General features: G+C 39.1%; 1 protein-coding gene across 1 annotated transcript in view; it reads right to left on the bottom strand.

Annotated features, from left to right (window-relative positions):
* MORC3 (MORC family CW-type zinc finger 3) overlaps positions 1-23168 on the bottom strand; it is a 36985-nt gene that overhangs the window by 12485 nt on the left and 1332 nt on the right. Inside the window, exons 2-9 of the mRNA XM_075518412.1 lie at positions 18943-19015; positions 15044-15176; positions 13700-13912; positions 13286-13435; positions 11103-11250; positions 9946-10077; positions 9548-9667; positions 9023-9120 (exon numbers count right to left, since the gene is read on the bottom strand). Coding sequence (XP_075374527.1) covers positions 9023-9120; positions 9548-9667; positions 9946-10077; positions 11103-11250; positions 13286-13435; positions 13700-13912; positions 15044-15176; positions 18943-19015 — 1067 coding nt within the window. The remainder of the gene's footprint in view (positions 1-9022; positions 9121-9547; positions 9668-9945; positions 10078-11102; positions 11251-13285; positions 13436-13699; positions 13913-15043; positions 15177-18942; positions 19016-23168) is intronic.

Here is a 23168-nt window from a genome sequence, read left to right as displayed (position 1 = left end):
CCTATATTTGCAAGTCAAAACCCTGAATTTCTAAGTCCATGGCTGAAAGCAAGTGTTAGTGTAATCCCACAAGTGTGAGGTTGTTTACCCAGTGTGCGAGACGCCAATATACACACAGGGCAGAGTTATTTTATTTCATGTCTGCGCAGAGATGGACCTAGCGCCCTCGACCTCACACTTGTGGGATAACAGTTTTGGTGAGCCAGATGGGACTGAGCTGACAGCCTTGCTCGGTTGGTCTTGCTGCATCCGACAGGGAGAAGAGACCTGAGTGGACTCTAGTGCACACCAACTTGTTGATCAGGGACTCCTTCAGCTCCTCTCCTGCAGTCGGGCGGTAAGCGACACAACGGAGCAACGCTACTGAAAAGAGGTATTTTGGGGGGGGATATGAGAAAAGGGGGGTAGGGGCAAGATCTCTTGGGAAGCAGGCAGCATTTGTTCTGTTCTAAGCCCTGCACAAGACGCATCAGGACAGATACGCGCACTAGCATAATTTTATTTGTTTCTGCACGCTATTCTGTTCTGAGTAACGAAGGGAGATGTCCCTTGTTTTGGTTTGTGTATGAAACGCTGGTTCTTTTTTGGTACCGATATGGGCGCTGCTGCTTCTCAGGAGGCACCCCTTTGCTCTCCTCTAGGATGCCTCCTGAAGAATTGGAATAAAACTGGACTAAAAGTAAGCTAAAATGGTATTGTAATTAATGGTGGCCACAATATCAATTGGAAGATGGTGAAAAATGGCCTGAGAATGGATCCTTGAAATAACACTATATTGCAATTAATGTTGTTTTGTCAGAGAACTGAAAAACGGGATGAAATACCTTATGTGGATATGCTTTTTGCATAAAGAAATTATTGGGATATTAGGAAGAAATGTGGCTTAGTGGAGTCTAAACATCAGATTGGAATATATACGGTAAAAGAGAAAAAGGAAGAGTCTTGTGTATTGAATCGAAACAATCCAGAAGGACTGTATAGTACTGTTAAAACTGTAATGATGACTCATAATCCCAACTGGGGAGATGTACAGGCTCTCCTAGAATATTTGTTTACCACTGAGGAGAGGAGAACCATTTTAGAGAAGGCTAGAGAGGGACTGATCCAACAACAGGGGGGTGCCTAATGCTGATATGTACCTCCCAAAAGAGGATCCGGAGTAGAATCCAAACACAAGTGAGGGATTACAGAGGGTAAAGGAATATCAAAAGTTAATTTTGTATGGATTCAACACAGAGTGCAAAAGCCCAAGAATTTATCTAAACTATATGAAGTAAGGCAGGGAGATAAGGAAACTCCATCAGCCTTCTATGAGAGATTGTGTGAAGTAGCTCAAAAATGGACAGATCTGGATCTGGAAGATGATAGCAATTTTAAGTTATATAACATGCTGTTTATTGGTCAAGCAACAGCAGATGTAAGAAAAACTGCAAAAGGTAGAGGGTGCGGATGACATGACAATCTCACAGTTATTGTCAATTGCATATAAGGTGTATAAAGTATCCCCAGCCGATCCTCTGGTTCCAGTCAAGCTGGGGAATGAAAGAGTAGATTTTTTTAATTGATAGTGGAGCCACACGTTCTGTAGTAACTAGTTTTAGGGGACCCTTAAGTAGAACTAAAATAAGCGTTGTTGTTGCAACAGGGGAAAATACTTTAAGGCTGTTTTTACAACCTCTGGAATGTTCAATTGGAAATACTATATTAACTCATAAATTCCTTTATATGCCAGAATGCCCCCTACCATTGCTTGGATGGGATTTACTTTGTAAACTGCATGCACAACTAACTTTTTCTGAAGACTCTGTTCAATTGCACATTCCTCCAGAGACTGCCTGGAAAGCCCAGATATGTTTGCTAACAGAGAAAGATCCTAATGAAGAAATGAATATTCCAGAGGAAGTACTGAATGTGATCATAGCTCTGGTGTGGGCATTGAAGATACCCGGACAAGCGAAGAATGCAACCCTGGTAAAGACTGAACTGAAACCAGGAGCTCAACTGGTAAGAAAGAAACAATACCCTATTAAGCTAGAGGCCCGAAAGGGATTAGAACCTATAATAAGCTCCTTTTTAGAACATGGATTGTTATGGGACTGTCAACCTGAATTTAATACTCCCATCCTACCTGTAAAGAAGCCCCATTCTTCTGAATATAGACTGGTACAGGACTTCGAGAAATTAATGCAAGGACAGTAGATGTCCACCCTGTGGTTCCAAATCCATATACCCTCCTTACTACAATCCCTAACAGTAATACTTATTTCACAGTGTCAGAGTTAAAGGACGCCTTCTTCTGTACACCTGCGGATGAGCAGAGCCAAACCATCTTCACCTTTGAATGGGAGAATCCAACTACAGGACTAAAGACAACTCTACTGGACTGTCCATCCCCAAGGACTCAAGAACAGCCCTACCTTGTTTGGTAACATACTAGCCAAAGAATTGGAACTATGGCAAAATGATTGTGATGCTGTAACATTGTTGCAATATGGTGATGATTTGCTAATTGGTTCTGACAGTTATGAGGCATGTCTGTAAGCCACCATCAGTTTGCTTAACTTTCTGGGCTGGGCAGGGTATTGGGTTTCTAAGGCTCAGATTGGGGAAAAAAAGGTCCAATATATGGGGTTGGAAATCACCAAAGGACAGAGAGAATTAAGTACTGAGAGAAAAGAGGCGATTTGTAGAATTGCTGTACCTACATCAAAGAAGCAATTAAGAGGATTTCTAGGAATGGCCGGGTGGTGCTGCTCATGGATTCCCAATTTTGGACTAATTGTCAAACCACTGTATGCTGCTGTGAAAGAACACGAGGGGGTTCTTGAATGGACACCTGAATGTAGGAAGAGTTTTGATGAAACTAAAAGGAAACTCATGAAGGCTCCTGCTTTTGGACTCCCAAATTTGAGGAAACCCTTCCAATTATATGTACATGAACAACAGAAAGTGGCATTAGGAATTTTGACACAAAAATTGAGGAGCTGGAAAAGACTGGTAGGATCCTTCTCAAAGCAATTAGATGAAGTCAGTAAAGGTTGGCCCGCTTGTTTGAGGGCAGTAGTGGCTACTGCAACTTTGATTGAAGAATCTCAGAAATCAACGTTAGGCTAACCGATTACTGTGTTTATACCTCATGCTGTGTCTTCTCTCCTTGAGAATAAAGGGCATCATTGGATCTCCCCAAGCAGGTTAGCTAAATATCAAGCTGTGCTGCTGGAACAAGATGATGTTGTAATCTCCCTGACCTCTGCTCTAAATCCTGCTACCCTGCTCCCGATTTCTGAATTTGGCGAATTGCATCATGACTGCTTAACCACTATCGAACAAGTATATTCTAGTAGGCCTGATCTGTGAGACAAACCCCTACCAAACACAGAACTGGAGTTATTTACTGATGGAAGCAGCTTTATGTTGGAAGGAAGACAAAAAGCTGGATATGCAGTGGTGGCACAAACCCAGGCCTTAGAAGCTCAATCTTTGCCTAGTAATACATCTGCTCAAAAGGCAGAATTGGTTGCACTAACACAAGCTTTAGAGCTTAGTTAGGGAAAGAGGGTCAATATTTACACAGGTTCTACGTATGCATTTGGAGTAGTGCATGCACATGGGGCAATTTGGAAAGAAAGAGGACTATTAAGTTCACACGGGACTCCGATCAAACATGCAACAGAAATAATGAAGCTCTTACAGGCAGTCCTTCAACCAAAGGAGGTTGCTATAATGCATTGTAAAGCGCATCAGAAGGGAAACAGTGAAATCATGAAGGGAAATAAAAAAGCAGACCAGTAAGCAAAAGAAGCAGCATTACAGAAATAAAAAATTGAAGGAACTTTAATTCCAGTACCCCATTTGGAATTATCGCCCCCACAATATACTGAGAAGGAAAATCAATTGGCAGAGCAATTAGATTGTTCAAAAAATTATCAGGGTTGGTGGGTGACACCACTGAAGCAATTATTAATTTCTGAAAAGATGATGGAAATTCTACTGAAGAAACTGCACCAAGAAACCCACTCGGGAGCAGATGCATTAGTACTAATTGCCAAAAGACATGTCATTGGGCCAAGAATGCAAAGCCTAGCAGATATAATAGTTAAAGAGTGCGCTATCTGTTGCACCAATAACCCAAAAATTGCAAAGAAAATCATGGGGGGAGTTGTAAAACAAGGAATAACTCCCAGGGAATATTGGCAAACAGATTTTATGGACTTGCCGAGGTGTAATCTATATAAATATTTATCGGTAATGGTAGACGCCTTTTCTGGTTGGCCTGAAGCTTTCCCTTGTCGCGCTAACGAGGCTAGGGAAGTGACTAAAATTTTATTGAAAGAAATTATCCTCAGATTCGGTGTTCCAGAAGGTATATCCTCCAATAACGGACCCCACATTATTGCAGAAATAGTGCAGGGAGTTTCTAGATTTCTAGACATTAAATGGGATTTGCATACCCCTTGGAGGCCACAGTCCACTGGCAAAGTAGAAAGAATGAATCAAACCCTAAAAAGACAGATTTCTAAAGTGTGTCAGGAAACTCAAATGAAGTGGGTAGATATTCTACCCATAGCATTAATGAGAGTACAGATTACACCCAGATTTAGGGAAGGTGTTAGTCCATTTGAGATCCTGTATGGGAAACCATACCTAATCAATGATTTAACCACAAAGGGAGCCCAAATGCATATAAAGGGACAGGCTGTAATTAAAGAGTATTCGATATCTCTCTCTCAGAGTTTATCCTCCCTGTGTAGGTACCTAAACCAGAAGTCTCCCATTCCCCTGGACATTCCAGTACACCCATTCCAACCAGGAGACACTGCCTACGTACGAACTTGGAAAGATGAGCCCTTGAAAGAAAAATGGAAAGGACCTTATACAGTGCTATTAAAAACTTATACAGCGGTAAAGGTAAATGGGATTGACTCCTGGATTCATTATACTAGAGTAAAGAAGGCGCCAGACTAGGACAAGGGGACCTCTATGCCAACTGGAGAACTGAGACTGCGCCTAACCAGGGACTGTCGATGAATTGTATCAAGGTTTCTCTTTCAGAAAACTCCTATTGAAGTTACCCCTAGGATGCTCTTGGAAAGTGTTATTAATTTACATGGTTACAATGGTTATTAATTACATGGTTACAATGAAAATTGTATCTGTGGCATTGACTAACCTAGCATTTACTTTTTGTAACAGAAAGCTAGTCTTAAAACTTGTCCAGTCCTTTGAAGAATCCATAACATCAGCAGCATAACAGCCTGTTTACCATTACCTAAATCTGCAGCCAATCCATTTGAGTGGGGAATTTTAACCTTAGATTTAAACCGAAGCTATCTTCAGTCCCCAAATTACCTCCTTTCAGAATCAGATGTGGTTGTATAATCTGACAGGACAAGTAGAACTACTAGCGAATGCAACTAGAGCAGGATTACAAGATTTAAACACTCAATTACAGGAAACTTCAAAACTGGCATTGCAGAATAGACTAACCTCAGATTTAACGTTATTACATGAACATGGGGTACGTGGGTACCTAAATCTGAAAAACAAAGGTTGTTGCATCCATAACCCCAATATGACTGACCATTTAGATCAAGCAAATAGACAAAATAAAACAAGTGGCAAAATCAAGTAGAGATATTCAGGCCTCTATGGAAGGAAAATGGTTAAACAAAATATTACAAAGTCTTGGATTCTCCCTAACTGGATGGTTGGAAAGTTTACTTCAAACGATGATTATAATTGTAATCATCATGATAATAATCTGTATTGTTGTTAGTTGTACCTTAAACTGTGTTAGACGACTAACTGTACAAGTGACTGCCGGAAATAATACACTATTAATAAGAACTAATAATGAGACATATGAGGACTATGAGGAAAAGTCTCATAGTCTCAAAGGGGGGAAATGATGTAAGGGCCATAGAGGCCTTATGAAACAAGACACTTTTTGTATAAACAACGCATGCTTTGCTAATGACTGTGCCCTTGAAGAAAAACTAAGAGACTGATAAGAGGGGAATATGCAGGCCTCGTTAATCACTAACTTTTGAAGAAGAAACTAAGATGAGGAACTTCAAGGACTGATAAAGGAAACACCTTGTTATAAGGGAGGCTGCTGGTCTGGGAGGATACTGCAGTACATGAAGTCAACAAGATTTACAGAAAGTAGGGGAATGGTGAAGACAGCAGGGGGAGATCACAACCACCGACTCAATTAAAGACCAAAGAAAGCTACCCCCCCACTTCCTGCAAGCATGTGCAGAATATTAAAGTAGCACTGTAGCTTTAAGTTGAAATAAGAGAAGTGTAGACCAATAGAAAACTGCTTTGTGTAATTACTTATGCATTTGTATAACTAGACCATATAAATATTGTACCTGCATGACCGAACTTTGTGCTAGCTTTGTGGAATGACCACCTAGCACCCACCTCTATGCAGACATGAAATAAAATACCTCTGCCCTGTGTGTATATTGGCATCTCGCACACCAGGTAAACGACCTCACACTTGTGGGATAACATTAGGGCACATAGAAGGAAAGTGCCTGCTCCTTTAAGGGCATATGGTCAAAGGAGCCACAAACAAGAACATATAGAGACAAACCTGACTGACAAGAGAGGAAGATAAGAACAAACCTGGTCAGTCACACTAACTGGTAAGGATATGTGGAGTGTGAGAATGTTTATTTTTTCAGTTGGGAGGATAAGGAAAGGGAAGGAGACAAACACAGAGTCATAAAACCTGACAATTAGCATTAACAAAGGCAACCAGCAACAAACCTGGTCATTCATGCTAATTGACAGGCTATGAAGAAACTGCAGGCAAACTGGGATTTTGCAACTGACAAGGATGCAAACCTGAGGGTCCAGAATGTTTGGAGGGGGTCAGTTGAACTATGCCAACTGATGAGGCAATGTGCATGGGGAAGGGGGAGCAGGGAGGAACAAAGAAGGGGGTAGAAAAGGGGACAGAAAAGGGTAGAAAAGGAACTGGTTGCATGTAAAACAGGTTCTGTCAGTACAGTTGCCTGGCTGAGCCCTGTGCCTGATCACCACAGTCTGTCCTATCTTCTTGTATCTTCTTATTTAATATTTTCTAACTCTCTACATAATCTCATTCTCTATCCCATGTGTATGGCAAGGATTAAGTGCCAGCTATTAGTGAGAGCTGTGTGTGTGTAAGTAGATTTGGTGCCAGCTCCTGGAGTCAAGACCAGGTGTGTGGTGTCAGCTAGTGGGGGGCAAGTGGGGGTTTCAGCTGCCACTCACTGTGGCAGAAACAGTGTGTCCCCAAAAAACCAGCTCCTGGGGTGGACTAGCATGAGTGACGGGCTCAGTGCTGGCAGCTGGAGCAGGACTGTGCGTCACAGCCCGTGTGCCTGCTGCTGGTGGGGGGACGAGTATCTGCATCTTCCCCAGTCCTAGTGTCCTGGTGTGCATGCCATGTGCATGTGTATTTGCTAGCAAACCTCAAACTGGACTCAGCAGTGAACAGGAGGCACCAGGTCTGGGCAGGGGTATCAGGCAGGCAAGGGTTTGTTGCTGGTATACCCAGGGGGACTTGCGAATATGGAGTGTGTGTGGTACGAGCGTGTAGTGTGCACATGTTTGCTAGCAAACATTAAACTGCACTAGCCACAGCATAGGGGACCTGTGAAGCAGGTAAGAGGGCCTGGGATCCAGGCAGGGGTACCAGGAGGACAGAGGGGCCATGCCAGTACTCAAGGGATCCACAAATGTACATGTGCTTGTGAACATAGTGTGTCATGTGTGTGCCTTCGCTCGTGAGCTTCTATCTCTACCAGCCAAAGAGGAGGAAGGGGACTTGGCTGTCTATATTTTATGCGAGTCCTGTATGTAGGTGCACCTTGTCTGTGGCAGTCTGCATAACCAGTCATGTCAGTGTCCTCTGTGTGTGTGCCCCTGGGACACGTGCTCAGCTTCGCTACGGGCTGAACCTGCAAACAGGAAAGTGGCAGTCACATCCCTCAGCCTGGGCAGAAACCCTGGGTCCCCAGGCTGGGCAGAAGGGAGTCCTGGGACAGAGCTGCTGGAGGAGGTGGCTGCTCCTAACACCCCTTAACATAAAGCAGCACAGAAAAAAGCCTTGTTATCATGAAAAGAAATGAAGTAATAGAGCTGAACAATTCTCAAAGTTTGTATTCAGGAAATTTTCCCTGAACAGTTTTTACACCTCAGCCTGAAAACTGCTTAGGTAACTCATCCCCTCTAGCCTTTCCTCCCCCACATGCTTCCTTCAACAATGCCAGCACAACTGATTCACAGCAGAGCACTGTAAACAGACTAGGAAATTCACCTGGCTTAAAAAGAATTATCATATCTGAAAATTTTAAGTCAGACTAGATTCCCAATCTGGTTCACAGTTTAACTATAGGAAATATCATACTAGATACTGACTGATGGGACGGATGCAGATGTGTGAAAAAGTGGCAACCCTGAGTTAGAAATAAAAACTGAAACAAAGCAATGTCCCAAATCACTGCTGCCTTCAGGATGTCAGATATTTTAAATGCTCTGTCAGGTAGCAGAGGATTTGTGAGCATTCAAGTCTACTCTTGAAGAAATTGAAAAGGGCTCAAAAATATCCAACAAAGCTTTTCCAAAATAACACCAAACAAAAATTATTATGAAAAAAGTTAGTGATGTGGGATTCATGTATCACAATTTTAGTAATGTGCCATACAAATATCCACACCTCAGCAAGTTATTCTGTGCTCGTTTTACAGTCAGTGAGGGGCAGAATTGCAACCAACCACTTTTAGGGCACTTGCTTTAAAATGATGTGTATGATACTCTAGACTTCACTGACTGCACAATGAATGCAGTATGACCAGTGTAGATGTAAACATCCCACCCCTACTGTCCAGAACAGTCATGCAGTTTAATGATGTAACATAAGCTTTTATTCTTACTACTTTGAAAAGAAGACGACTTTATCGTCAAGTATTCCACAGTGAACACCACTATTCAACAGAAAGTCTAGATAAAAATATACATTTACCTGTATTCATTTGTGTAGTCAAAATCTTGTTTGTTATGAGTTGGTTTTAGGAAGTTGCATTCAATAATCCCAACTACACCAACACCCATGTTGTTTGCCTGTAAGAAATTAAGATCTATCAGGAAAAGTAACATATTCTATGTTAATACCGAAAGAGTTTGTCAGAGGTAATTATAAGCTATATATACTAAGTAAAAACAATTTTCTGGCTTATGACTCCTCTGCAAAAAGAAACTCTTGACCCAAATCTCCCAAGTAAAAAATCCTCTGTTGCACCCCTCTTTTTGTCCTGAAAGATATGCTCAGGCCCGTATTTTGTGTATCAAGCTTAGTTTCAAAAACAAACATTAAAACAACTGCATACAATTTAATACAATTTCTAACTTTTGCACAAACTACAAAAGGTGGTTTTATAAAGGATACATCAAGATCCTAGTTTCCATCTGTATTTTCTTTTTTAAATCAGTGTTTGAGTGAAAGTGATTTCTAAAGATGTTAAAATACCTTTGAGCTTTAATTTCTTACCTTTAACTGACAGCCAACTCTTTCATAAGCTTTGATGAGTCTGTTTTTATGGTACATCATTATTCCATAATGATCTTTGTTTCTGCAGTTAAATCCAAAAGTAATTCTTACTAGTTTAGGCTTTTACCAGATATTAAGGAAAAATCTGGTTAATCGCATGTAACACAAAAATATAGTTATTCTGAGTGTTCATTCTAAACTGGGTCCTGGAACTTTCTTTTTTTATATTGAGATAATTCCTTCAGTATGTCTTTACAAAAGATAAAATAAATTAAAAAAAAAAAAAATCACATGAGTATAACTGCAACACACCCAGCAGAATCCAGACAGCTTACATAACATAGAGAGTCACATCATTAAATTCAGCGTGCAATGATGTAAATATTAGCAAAGGATACATTCAAAAATTTTGGCCTATATACATCATGTTCAATGAAGGCAAGGCTTTTGGAAACCAGCTGTGTTTTCACTTTTTGTCCTCGCAGAATGATCTGCATTTTTGGCTTCAGATACAAAATACTGCAATAAGCCTACAAAATATACAGTAACTCCTGTTACTAAAAAAAACCCAAAACCTCAAGATATGAATATTCTATAATACACATTATGTTTAGGAAGACAAACTCAAATTTTAATTAAATTTTACGAAATGTGTTTTCTTCCAACTTGAATCCAGAAAAATAGGTAATGCAAGTGTGCATAATAAGCATACATATATCACAAAGTGAATAGCAATTGAAGGACAACTTTTATGAATATGACAAGTTAATCAGGTGTCTGAAGATGCAGTTTTACCACTAAAAGAGCTCTCAAACACACAAGCCTCTTTTCTTATCCCCTAGTGAGAGCTTAAAAATTCTACTACAAACTTTAAAATAACAAACAAAAGCAAATGTTAACTTTGTTCCAAATGACTGCATATTATCATAGCTTGATAATAGCTATGAAATCTTCTTATAAACATAAAAGCTTATGAATCAATAGTGGAGGCAATGGTCATATCAATTAGCCTATAGAAAAGGCTTGTCCCTGCCTGCATGCAGGTAATCAAACTATGGAGCTGCTTCCCAATTCCTTTACCTCTTCTTGAAACCTCGAAATCCCCCTTTGCCAACCGAAACCTACCTGTTTTGCAAGATCCACGTGGGTGCAGCATCAGTACTGTATGCATGTATACCTGCACTACAATGTAACGTTTACTCTGCTGACAACCACACACACCCCTATTTAATTTCTGAAGCTACTGATTGCATTTCCTTCTTGCTCCTTTGTGGGTAACTACGGCAATATTTAACAGCAAAAGTTATTTGCAAGACTAACAAAACCCAGTTATTTTCTTCTAAATAAACAGCAAATGTTTACACAAGTTCACAAATACACTCCACCTTCAATTTTCAAAACGAATGTTGACATATTGCCCTAACATTTAAAAATTCTGACATTCATCCTCCCGCCAATCAACACTTCTGCAGTATAGTACATTACATTAAAACAAAATCATATACCCTCCAGCTTCCAAAAATAAACAAATAAATTTTAAAAATGTTATACATACTCGTAGTGAGTAGTCACTTTCTGGAACAATCTGGTCCAGTCTCTCCTGTTTTTTATATCCTCTTTTGCCTGTTTCATCTAAGTCTTCTGGAATTCTGATGTCGTATTTATCCTTGTCAAAGTCAAACTCTGTTTTTCCATTTTTATCTCTAAGAAATAAGATTAAAAAAATATACCAATTATGGGAAAAAAGGCCAACACAACATAAGATATTGTGGTAGATGCAGTGGGTATCGCAAAGATGCAAGAGAAAGGGAATTCCTTTGAGCCGTAGTGGTTTTCTTCACAGATTTGCTAAAATTCACATGAACAAAGTTCACCAGTTCCTTTCTGGTATCCAAGGAATACAAGAGAAGTGACAGCAAGTGAGACATTCATGAATTCTAACTTAATTCTAAACAGGTCACACTTCAAAAATAAAAGCAGTCAGTATCAGCTTTAAATTCTGGATGGACCAAGACACATGCATTCCTTCTAAATGCAAAATTTCTGAACACTACAAATTGCCTTCCTAAGATTTTTAATGCTGCAAAAATGACACTCACCACAGCTTTCCAACTCAATTATCACAATTTCTTATTGCATCACTCACCAGATGTATACACTATATTTAGTTGCAGATGTATACACTGCAGTATACTGGCAGTACCATTGCACAACATTGAGATATATTATAGTTGGCACAAACACTCCAGAAATAAAGTCTTTTAATACTGAAACAGCTCTGGGTTTTTTTTAAGTAGATTAGATTACAACATATTAGAAACAACATGAACCCCTGCAAAAGTGTTCTTTCCCACAACTTCTGATGAATACACTCCAAAATTCAGAACATGAAGGTTATCCTGCCCAGTCAGCTGAGTTCACTGTATTTTCTTTTGCTCAAGCAATGAAGTGATGCACATTCCTAAAAATGTTCACACCTAAAAATAAATGAAAGTCTACCAGGGCAATGGAAATTAGTTTCTGAAGTGTAAAGGAGATGAAGTTTTTCTTATGGAGCAGGTGGCAAGGGGAAACAAGCAGAATTAACAATAAATTTGTTACCTCCAGCTTTCTTGTATTAAAATCTCCTAAGCTAGAAGTGATTCAGGGCTCTAATACTCACAAGAAATTAATGAAATAAAAAACCCCCAAACTTTTCACCTGTTACAATTGACTGAAATGTTTTTTGTACTGTAACATTTAATCTATACTCATCCAGGTGTGGTTTCCTGCTCCCCTCCCCCCCCTTTTCTGATGGGCAACAATAAAGATAAACTGAAAAACAAGCTAGTTTCTTGCCAAATCCACAGGACTGAAACAGTTCAAAATTGCTTCCTATGGATACCTTGTTATTTCCGGTATTTAAAACTACAGTAAGCTAAACACTTAAGAACATAGTACAAGACAACATCTTCCCAACCAATTAGTGCCATCACAGTTAAAGGCATGATAAAGCTTTTCTGGACAGACCATCAGACAGGTTCCCTGCTAATAAGGCAGCAACAAAGATGTGAAGGAAACGGAAAGAAGATGGGAAGTGATGACACCCATCTGCCAGTGCTACAGCAACAGCTGTTAAAAAAAAGCAACAAGCAAGTCAAAGCTAGAAAAGGCTGGAAAGCTATACTGCTGTGAACAATCCCACAGAGGCAAGGAGATAAATAAGATAAATACACACAACGGTATTTACTTACTTGGATTTCTATTTATTTTATGATAAACAGTTAGGTAGTTTAGAAAGGTCTCAATCCCTCTAGAAGGATACTGCTGACTCTGAACTTTAAAAGCCAGTAATACTTGCCCGTACATACAAATATTTTTTTGTTTGAATTTTTGCATTCATAATTTCATAGATCTGAAATAACAGATTTATAATTTATCTATTTAAATTTTCCTTCTGGCAAAAGCAACAGTATCTTATCAAAGGAAAATATGAAGTTCTTTACATTCTCCTTCCTTCTGCTTTGTTACTTGAGATACTAGCAACAGTTCTCATGCAACATTAAAGCCCTTCACTCATGCGAGTTTGAGTCTAGCTTCCCAGTTACAGATAACTGCCCACAGTCTTTTGGAATCATTCTACAAAAAAAAAAAAAAAAAAAAAAAAAAAAAAAAAAAACCCATACAAACATGTATGTTTGCATACACTGAAAGACAACAAACTAAATGAGAGAGATAAGAGACTAGATTTCATCTTACCTTCTAAGATTCCAAATGATAATTCTAGTTCCTTTTTTCCCTATTATAGCATCTAGCTCTGCCAGTAATTTCTCCTCAGTAGAAAATAAAGAATGTGTTAGGATGGCCTTCAGGCTGTTTTTGGATTCTGTTGGATCACTTATCTGTCGTAAGCGTTATGTTAAGGAGAATAACTTTGAATGAAGTAAGCTTTCAGAAGATGAGCAAGCTTCTGCAACAGTATCCTGTACTCGCTTCACAGGTTCTCATTCCACATCTCAGAACTCCTACAAATTTAAAGGCTTTAACAAATTATAGCCTTCCTTGCATCTTGTATCCATAAGACTAGACAAAGAGATTGCCTTTACTGATATCATCATCCGAATTTTGCATGTACCCACAACTTTTCACTCAGAAATTGTTGAAAGGATATGTTGGTTGTTGAATGTCACTATAGGAACCATGACATGTTCTGCTTTTGTGACTTCAAGGAAAGTCTGAGATAACAGGCCCACACTCATGGTTTCTCCATTCTTGGTGAAGACTATTGCATCTTTTCCCAGGCGCATGGACCCCGATTTAAACCCATTCCCATACAGTCCCACTGGAACACGGTTATTCATCACAGATTTCTCGCTGAAGCCAAAGCTGAAGCATATGAAAAGATTAGAAGAGTGTAAAAAGCCCTATAAACTTGAAAGCAAAAAGATGCATGCAAGACTTACCAAATTAGACTTAAACACAATGAGTTAATCTCTTGTTTTAGAGATCAGGGACTACTGTACAATTAAACAACGTACAGTTAAGCAAACCCTGAAAGTTACCCATATAACATTGCTAAAATTACACTGCAAGAATTCAGGGAAATTTACTTTCATCTTTAAGTATGGAAAAGAAATATCATTCATCTGGAATTATGCAGTAAGCATTCTTACAGGATTCTAATAGTTATCCTGTGGCTTCACAATTAATACTGAAAAAAGCTCCTAAAGCTTCCCTCCTGCTTCACTTTCTTGAAAATGTGTGATCTACAAATTTTCCATTAGTAACTACACATTACATTTAAAGTAAAACAGGTAACTGTATACGGAACACGGAATTTAGCAAGCAAGCTATTAATTATGGTATCTAACAGAAAAAGAAAAATAACACTTTGAATTCAAGCTTGCTCAAGTTTACACCCAGAGATTTATCTGCAGGCAGAGCAACCTTTCATACTGAAAGAGCGATTGAACAGCAACCTCTTCGCTAACTGTAGAAACGAAAGTTTCAGAAAGATCAGTTCAAACCTTATAGAATATTTAAAGGTAAATAGACAAACCACATCAATATAATTATCATTCCCTTAAGTTTTCCACAATACCTTCTATTTTCAGTACTCTAAAGAGTTTGAACTGAACCTCCCTTTTTCTCTTGCTTGCTAACTTAAACTAAAGCAATCTTGAATTAAAAAACAAAAAGAGTATTAAATTCTCCTTAGCTCCACTGAAGGGCACTACAGAGAGTCTACACAGCACAATCACTGCACAGATTAAATGGGAAGGTTGACAGAAAGGATAAAAGGAAATTACGAGATAAAAATACACTGACAAAGTTGTGTGAAAGTTTTACTAGCATCTGTCTATTCTAGAGTCTCACTTGGATAATCGTTCACCTTCAGAAATGTTAAGTTTATGAACAAATTAGTCAATTACATATGAGAGAAAGGAATAAGCTGAGCAATAACAAAACTAGAAGCTGGAATTTTTATAATAAAAAATTGCAAAAGAGGTTGTCCACCTTAGCATTTTGTGCAGCTTCTCCGAGTTCATACCATTTCCATTATCAGTGAATGTCAAGCATATATTGTCGTTTATCACCGTTTTGTCTATCCATATCTGTTTAGCGCTCACATCTGGATCATAAGCATTATCTGAAGAAAAAGAAAGCAAACAAGGGTGGGATACTAAAAAGCAAAAATTAAATAGTTTAAGTGTGAACTTATTTTAAAGTGTTTAATTTCAGTGAAGATGTCAGATAGTAACTCTTCCAAAATTACTTAAATCCATATGTAGCATGCAACAGAGCCTTATCTAGCAGGAATACATATATAATCAATCTGCCAAATGTTAGTCTTGAAACTCTGCCAAACAGCTATATGGAATAGCTGTCCCTAACTTTATTATGGCGCTCTGCTTGCACATATGTTTATTTGGTGAATATGGCAGCTTAACATAGTTCCCTAATTGTGGGCCTATGACCCTGAAGAGTCACATGCTAAACTAATGGACCTCTAAAATTGCGGCCATTTTTCAGCTCCACAGTTAGGTATGTAATATAGTTGCAGAAATTTTGTGCTGGCACAGATATAAATTTCTCAGCTAAGTCAGTGAATATTAGTCAATTTTTGCACAGAAGCAAGAAGCCACAGTTTTAAATAAAGTAAATGTTACACTAAAACCTAAGTCTCCTAACACACTATCTTCTTTATAGATGACAACACTAAATCAAAACATTACGATGAAACAGCTGCTTCAAAGCCTGGCAAACCTTGCCTGAAAACAACAATTTCCCAGCTATTACAGATGACAATAATATATAGGCAAAAATTTAAGTGGAGATGAGCAGCTCAAATGTGAGAATAGAAAACGAAACCAAGACAAGTTTATACTTTCGTTTCCTGTCTCCCAAGCAGCTGTTGCAATATGTACTTTCCCCCAGCCATGCAAACATCTCTTCTGACTGGCTCTCGGGAGGTTAGGTTATTGTCAACCATGCAGGCAATAGCACATCACTAACATACATGGCTGCAGCAACATCTTACCTGCTGCGGGCCTGTGGGCTTTTTAATTGGGAAATCAGATTTCAAATGCTATCACAACTTCAGATAATCAAATCTGAGACACTAAAAAAAGGCAAGCAAAAAACCCGAAGCCCAACTCCCTGCATCCCAGATAGTTCTGTGAAATCTAGAATTTTGACTCCGCAGGTGCAGATTTAGATTAAGTTATTGCTGTTGTGCTACCACGTCACTTCCACATTAACAGAGCTGAGTGTCACAAATATGTATTTTGCTAGTGCAAGTTGTTCAAATCTAAGGTGGTATGACTTTCACACAAGGGATGTACAAAATGCTTTAGACTAAGCTTTCTATTTACAGGATTTGAAAGAGCTTGCAGCATTGCTACCGCAAGTGAAACAGAAACCATGGCTCCACAAACATTTCTTGGCAGCAAAGCTAGTTTAAATCTCATCTGCCCTAACACGACTTTATCACATCTCTTTTCCCCCCTTCCACAGCACTGTGCTACTCATGGAATTTGTGAGGGGGGAAAGCATACCGAGGAGGAGGGGTGGGATGTCATGGCACAGCAGGAGGCAGTGCCCCTGCCTCACGGCCCCCTTTGGTAGGTTCAGCTGAGGGCCATAAATAAACAGCTCAAGCCAACTTTGCAGGCTATAAAAAGGAATCACCGCTTAGTAGCTTGCTTTCTATAAGCATAAAGTACAAATTGCATCTACAGTGAAAAAGTTCATGAAGTATATTTCAGCATCAACAAAAGAGGACATTTCAAGTACCACTGAAAGTTTACAAGTAGTCTTCTAAGACCAAATTTTGTACAAGTCTTCTGATTTACTAGTTCACCAACTCTCTAGATGTCCCATTTACCCTCTTCCAAGTATCACCATTAGTTCACCTAAATTTAATCTGACTGAGGACTAATGGGAGAAGCCAGCAATATAACCAGCAAAAAGTTGACAGGAGGGCCTAGAGCTTAAAGAGCAAATTTTAGCATACAGACCATTACTGTTTTAGGTAAGTTCACAAACTAAAATTCAGGCCTCCATAATGTAACCCTATTTACATTATTTCATATTTGGCATATGATATAGCCTTACATAGCATGCAAAAGACAGATTACAAAACTTATTTAAATCAACACGACTAACTCAAAGCCTTTACAACCAATATGTTGCTACTATGCTTTTGAAGCTTTGTTAAAGCAACACATATGACAAACCCGAGGCAAAGGAAGAAGAAAAGTTTGCATGCCTTGCACAGCACATCTACGACCATTCCAGCCAGGTATGGCATGGGGTGATAAAACAGCTGAAATGACTTAATATTTTGTTACCCCCAAAACAGCCAGCCCTTCCCGCAGCCATGTGGTTCTGGTTTCCTCCTTTGTGAAAGCCCTGGCCTTATCTAGCTGAAAAATTCCTACTTTCTTTTGTTAGGTTAATTTTCTGCATTAGCAACAGCAATACTTGTGCACAGGAAACAAAGGAATGTGTGACCAGAAGAGTTGCTCCCTTTGGCAGCAGCAAACTGCTAGATAAGCTTGGCAAGTCTTTCCAAACCACACCTTTATTTTGAGGAACCAGTTAAAGAAAGCCCGCTAATCATTCCCTAACTCAGGAAACAAGCAACTCTGAAGATATCCAGTTAACAACTATTCAAAATCAAAGGCAAGAAGCTAATAAATTAAACAGAAGCTAATAAATTAAACAGATACACAAGCCCTAGCTAACAGCAGATGACAAAGACAATAACAAAGAGCAGAACTCTTAGGATACTGGTGAATAGACCATTAAAAGGAACCACTCAAGTGTAACCCTGAAGATGGTCAGCCAGAAACTTGGTAACCCAAAAGAAAATTAGGATGTTTGAGGGGTATTGTGACAATGTGCAAAAATTACTATTGGATGTTTTGAGGAAGCATCGAAGAAAAGGGAAAGGTCAAAGTGGATGGGAGAAAAATGGTACAATGGGGGCGTGGGTGTGAATAACACAGGCTGTGTGCAAGCTGGCTGCTGATCAGTATGCTTGTATGACTGGACCCTGTGCTACCGTGTTGTACATTCTTACTAAACACCCTTTCTAACGATTTCCTGTGTGAACGTGCTCTCTGTTCTCAGAGTGTGCCTGTACAGATTTGTTCTGCTAGCAAACTTCAAGCTGGACAAGCCAACGCTGGAAGAAACCAGCGACCATTGAGATCCAAGGTCTAAGCCAGAAACTGGTAAAAAGCCCAGGACACAGGTACTGGAAGGACTCCCAGGTCTTGGCGAAACACACAGAAACGTGGGTAAGCATGAGCGATAAGTGAGTGAAAGTATGCGTTCATTAGTGGCGCTAATGAACTTTAAACTAATGAACTTTAAACCTGGTTAGCCAGGAAGCAGGAATAGGTTAAGGCCATTTGTACTGTTCATGTTTCGAACACTGCTTGTGTTTATGTGGGTTCTTGCAAAGTTACTGTCCTCCTGTCTGTGCTAATCTGTCCATGGCCAGCTGTGTCTGTACAAAATTCAAGTGTGCACGCACATCTTTGGAATGTACACTCAGCCTTACTACTCTCTGGGCCTGGGAACAGCAAAAAGCAGTATGCTTGCATTTGGTAGACTAGAAGAGAAGGAATTAACTTGGTGCCAGTCTTCTATATTTGGCAATCCTCAATAAATTCAGTAAAAAGAAACCAGTAAATCCTACAAGGCCCCTGCAACTGATGTCAGGCAGTACGTATGCTGTTAAGAAAAAAGTCAATCTGACTGTACCAAAAAAAAAAAAAAAAAAGATGTTGTAAGATTCTCAATGGTAACAACAGGACCACCTCCTTCCCCCACCTGAAGGAAAAAAAGTTTTACAACAAGAAAAAAGTATTACAATTACTGAGGCAAACTATTGATCCACATACCTATAAGTTCTGCAATTGCACTGAAAGGCCAGGTGTGACTGGTAGAGTTGGTATGCAAGAACTTTGGACAGAGCTGAAATAAACCACAAACATCGGCATTAGTTTGCACTCTTCAATGATACAAAGCCAGAAAACAGTATGTTAAATAAAGTAACATTAAATGAAGCTGTTTTGTACAACACTACCAAAAGGCTGCAATTTAATTTACTTTTACATATTGACATACTAACACCTTTCAAAAGGAACATTAATACAGCTATTAGAGACAAAAGAGCAATACAGAATTCAGCACAGTATCATACCATATTCTGAGCATGGGTTATATTGTCATCCTATCAAACTCTCTTTATCTTTATAAAAATATAAGGAACTATTGCTATATAATGGTGATAGAGGTTACAGAAAACATCAAAGCCTTAGTCCAAATCTAGTAACAGAAGCACATGCTCTCAAATGTTAAAAATGTGCATCTTAAACCATGAGTATTAAACTTAATCCAAAAAGTGAGCAGCACCTAATATACTCAGTGGCTTACTGTCCAGTGTCATTGCTCCTTTTGCCCATATTGATCAAAATCATCTTTCAACTAGTGGTTTGTGCTTTTAGGAATTTGATCTCATACATTTTATCCTCCCTTATGATAAGATGTAACCAGAGGAACGTAGCCACTACCAGGATTAGATGAGAATATGCAAATAAAGTACCTATTTATGCGACGCAGCTTATAGATGTCAGTGACAAAAGTACTCTCAAGTAATTTATGAAAGCCTGGGTTCATACATATGCACATAGATCAAAAGCCTAGGAAAACGAGAACTAAATATCCATATAACTTAAGGATTTGTCAACACAATGTTTGGACAAATTTAATGGCTAAGGCTGATACAGTTGCATTTGCATTACCACTAAGAATATCTGTAATTATACTTTTACAAGGCCTTTAACACAAACCCACTGCACATATATGCTTAAGCCTCGCTGACATAGTTATATTGATGGAATAAAAAGCAGTATCTATGAATACAAAACGCTGCAAATAGTCCTTGTACAGTGCAGTTACATCAAAAAAACATAATATAATCTACATCATAATATAGATAAAAATCAGAAAAATATTTTAAAATCGTGTGTACATATCCATACTTCATAAATTTTACAGAACTACTACACTGACAAGCACTTTTATATAGTTAGCAAAGTCTAAATAAAAGCAAGCAACCACTTCAAGTCTCCAAGTCCATTTATGAGCAAAAAGGAATAATGCTACAAGCAAGTTGTAGAGCCATGACCCAGGTACCTGAGCAGGAGTAAGGCAGCAGCAGCAGCCCTAGTTCAGATCAACATAAATTGCCAAGAAACCTCACCTTGATTCTAAGGTCACAGGAGCACAGGACACACTTTCAGACTGCAATTTAATCCCTGCTTTTCTCCATCGAGCTGGAGTACACATATGAATAGACATCACGTTCTTCATTGCCATCTGTCCTTTAAAACTCCAGTTTTATAAAAATCTGGTAAATTGAGTCAGGCTAAGTCACTGTGCCACTTTCAAATTCCTAACAGACAACTTATAAATAATTTAGAACCGAAGAAGAAAATGACATCAAGCCTGTTAATGGAAACCTCACATATTCCATGGCACATGGTTAAAAGGATCTTTCGATTTCTTCCCTCTGCCACACAGTAACTCAGAGGATCTTAAGATCTCTGTATCATTCTCTTCACTTCAACCTTTCACAGTGCTGGCAGCATTTGTTCCTTTACTTTCTAAGCTTCAAGATCAAAATACACAAGAAACAACTTGGGTTTTTTTTCCCCGCCTGAAATCCCTCCTTGTCAAAACATAAACACTAACATTCAAAAAAAACCCCACCACACAGATGCAGATTCAAGCATTCAGCATCTGCTCAACTCACTGCTAAAACATTTCTCTGCTGCTGGCCAGTGAAAAACTCCAACCATACAACCCAGGTAGACTGGGACCTCTGGAGTTACTACTGGCATTGTAACCTCAGCAATATGGACTCGGCGAAAAGTCCTGACTGTAGTTTTGATAAAGGCATGAATTCACAGTTGTGAACCTCCCCTGGTCACCAGACAATGCTGATGAAGGAATAAACCTCAGTGTCACCAACACTGACATCATCACAGGTAAGTGTCCTTTTTTCTGTGAAGCAAAGTGTACATGTGCACGGGAAGAAAATCTCTTCACACGTTGCCTGTATAATGCAATGCTTCTCCATCCGTCATTTCACTGCTGCATAATAGTGATCATCTTTGAAAAGAACAGCTTTTAAAGAAACAGCATCTTCTACAAACACACACAAGAATTACACTGATCTTCTCTGGATCGCTGTTTCAAGCGGTACGGTTTTGAGAAAGGCTGGAAGGTGCTACACAGAACTGGAAACTTGTGAACGGGCACATGACATGAGAAGATATGGGTTGGAACATGGGAACTGTAAGAAATTGATTCTTGGCTCTAATACCTCCCCCAGCAAAAGGTGAGCTAGTATCCCACAGGGTAGTTCATGGGAAAGTCTACCTCAGAGCAGATGGCACCATTTGCTCATGTAAGGCATTGAAACAAGGGCACGGGACAAAACCAGATTAAAAAACGGAGAATAATGGCTTAAGGCCATTCCCTTCGTAGTTTGCTTCAGAGCATACCCAGCTGTCAACAGCAACTCATCATTTCCTTATGAGTTCATCAGGAAATATTCAAGCCCATTTTGTCCCCTAACACTTCATTTCATCACACCACCACTTTAATTAGCTCTTGAATACCTGAAGTTCAATAAATACAGTAAGATGGAATTAGTCCCCTGGTGAACACTCACTTTTGGCTTGTTAGCATGACCGCAGCCAAGACAATTCAGTTGCTTTCTTCACTGGGCCTAATACATTTTGTTACTAAGTGGGTTTTGGTTAGTTTCACTTTTCCTCCTGCGATCAAGTGCAGCCAAATCCCTTTTGGAGATACAACTAAACCTCTCCCTCCTTCAAACTGCATATACAGTTCATGTTATAAAAAGACTCAGCTGCACTAAGAGCAGCATCTCCTACAATTATGATGAGCAAATATTTAAGAATAAAGTACCTTATCTCTCAAAAACGACAGACAGCTTTGGGAATTTTAATTTTCCAAGAAAACGGGATCTCTTGTAGAGCATAAGGCATGCACAAATCAAATTACCACTGAACAGTCTGTCTTGTCTTATAAAAGTATTCTGCAACTTTTTGGGGAACAACCCCACTGCCATTTTCCCCCTCTTGCTTTTATCCTACCTGCCTGCTTGTTTCTTTCCTGGTATGTTCTCCTTTCTTCCTCCCTCCCAGTTATGCTAGTCCACTTACATGACTGTGTAATGAACCACATCAGGGAGCTGATCCTTAAAAATAAAAATAATTTTTAAATCTTATTTTTAACCTGGATCACTTCCCTGATCTGTCTCATCATGCAGCTGAGCAAAAAATTTCCCAGAGCAACAGAAGGAGATAAATGCCAGTGTGGGAAGGAGTTACCAGGCCTGCTCACACTGCCTGTGTTGTTTATATATCCTTCTGAAATTAATAGAAATATTTTGGTGAAACTCAATATATTTCAAAGAACAGCTGCTGACAGAAGAGACTGTGACCATCAGCTCCCTATTGTTCTCTAGAAAATAGAGCCTTACACACTGTAGGACACAACCTGTTAAAAAACTGTATCAGCTGCTTCACTTTAGCGAAAACCCACAAAAATCACAGCTTTCACTGGAAATAGACTGAATGTAAACTTTCAGTTATGACTACTGACAAACAAAACCAAACAGCATCCTAAAAATAATCCAAAAGTTACTAATTGCATCAACTTTAGCTTAGATTTCTCATCTCTATCTGTAGGAGTTCAGCTTGCCAAAGTGATTTCAACTTGAGAACAATTTTAAACTCTTCAGTCTGATTTGTGATAGGTAGTTTTTTGTGCAAAGGCTGATTATTAACGCTGATGCATTTTTCCCCCTCAAGACGACTAACACTGCATTAAAAACAAAGGGAGACCTCCCTCCTCTTTTTTTTTTTTTAAACATTGTGTTATCTAAAGAAGGAGAACATTTCTCTACTAAAATATATCAGACAAACTGCGGATTTCAAACGCTTACAAGAATTAAAGACCCAAAATGAAAGTATAATTCTTGAACTTCAAGTAGATGACATTTATAGCTAATCTCTACAATCATGGCAAT

This window comes from Mycteria americana, chromosome 1 (assembly GCF_035582795.1).
Source record: "Mycteria americana isolate JAX WOST 10 ecotype Jacksonville Zoo and Gardens chromosome 1, USCA_MyAme_1.0, whole genome shotgun sequence".
NCBI classification, from domain to species: Eukaryota; Metazoa; Chordata; class Aves; order Ciconiiformes; family Ciconiidae; genus Mycteria; species Mycteria americana.
The sequence above is the reverse complement of the archived record's forward strand: the minus strand, read 5'-3'. Positions and strand labels throughout refer to the sequence as shown.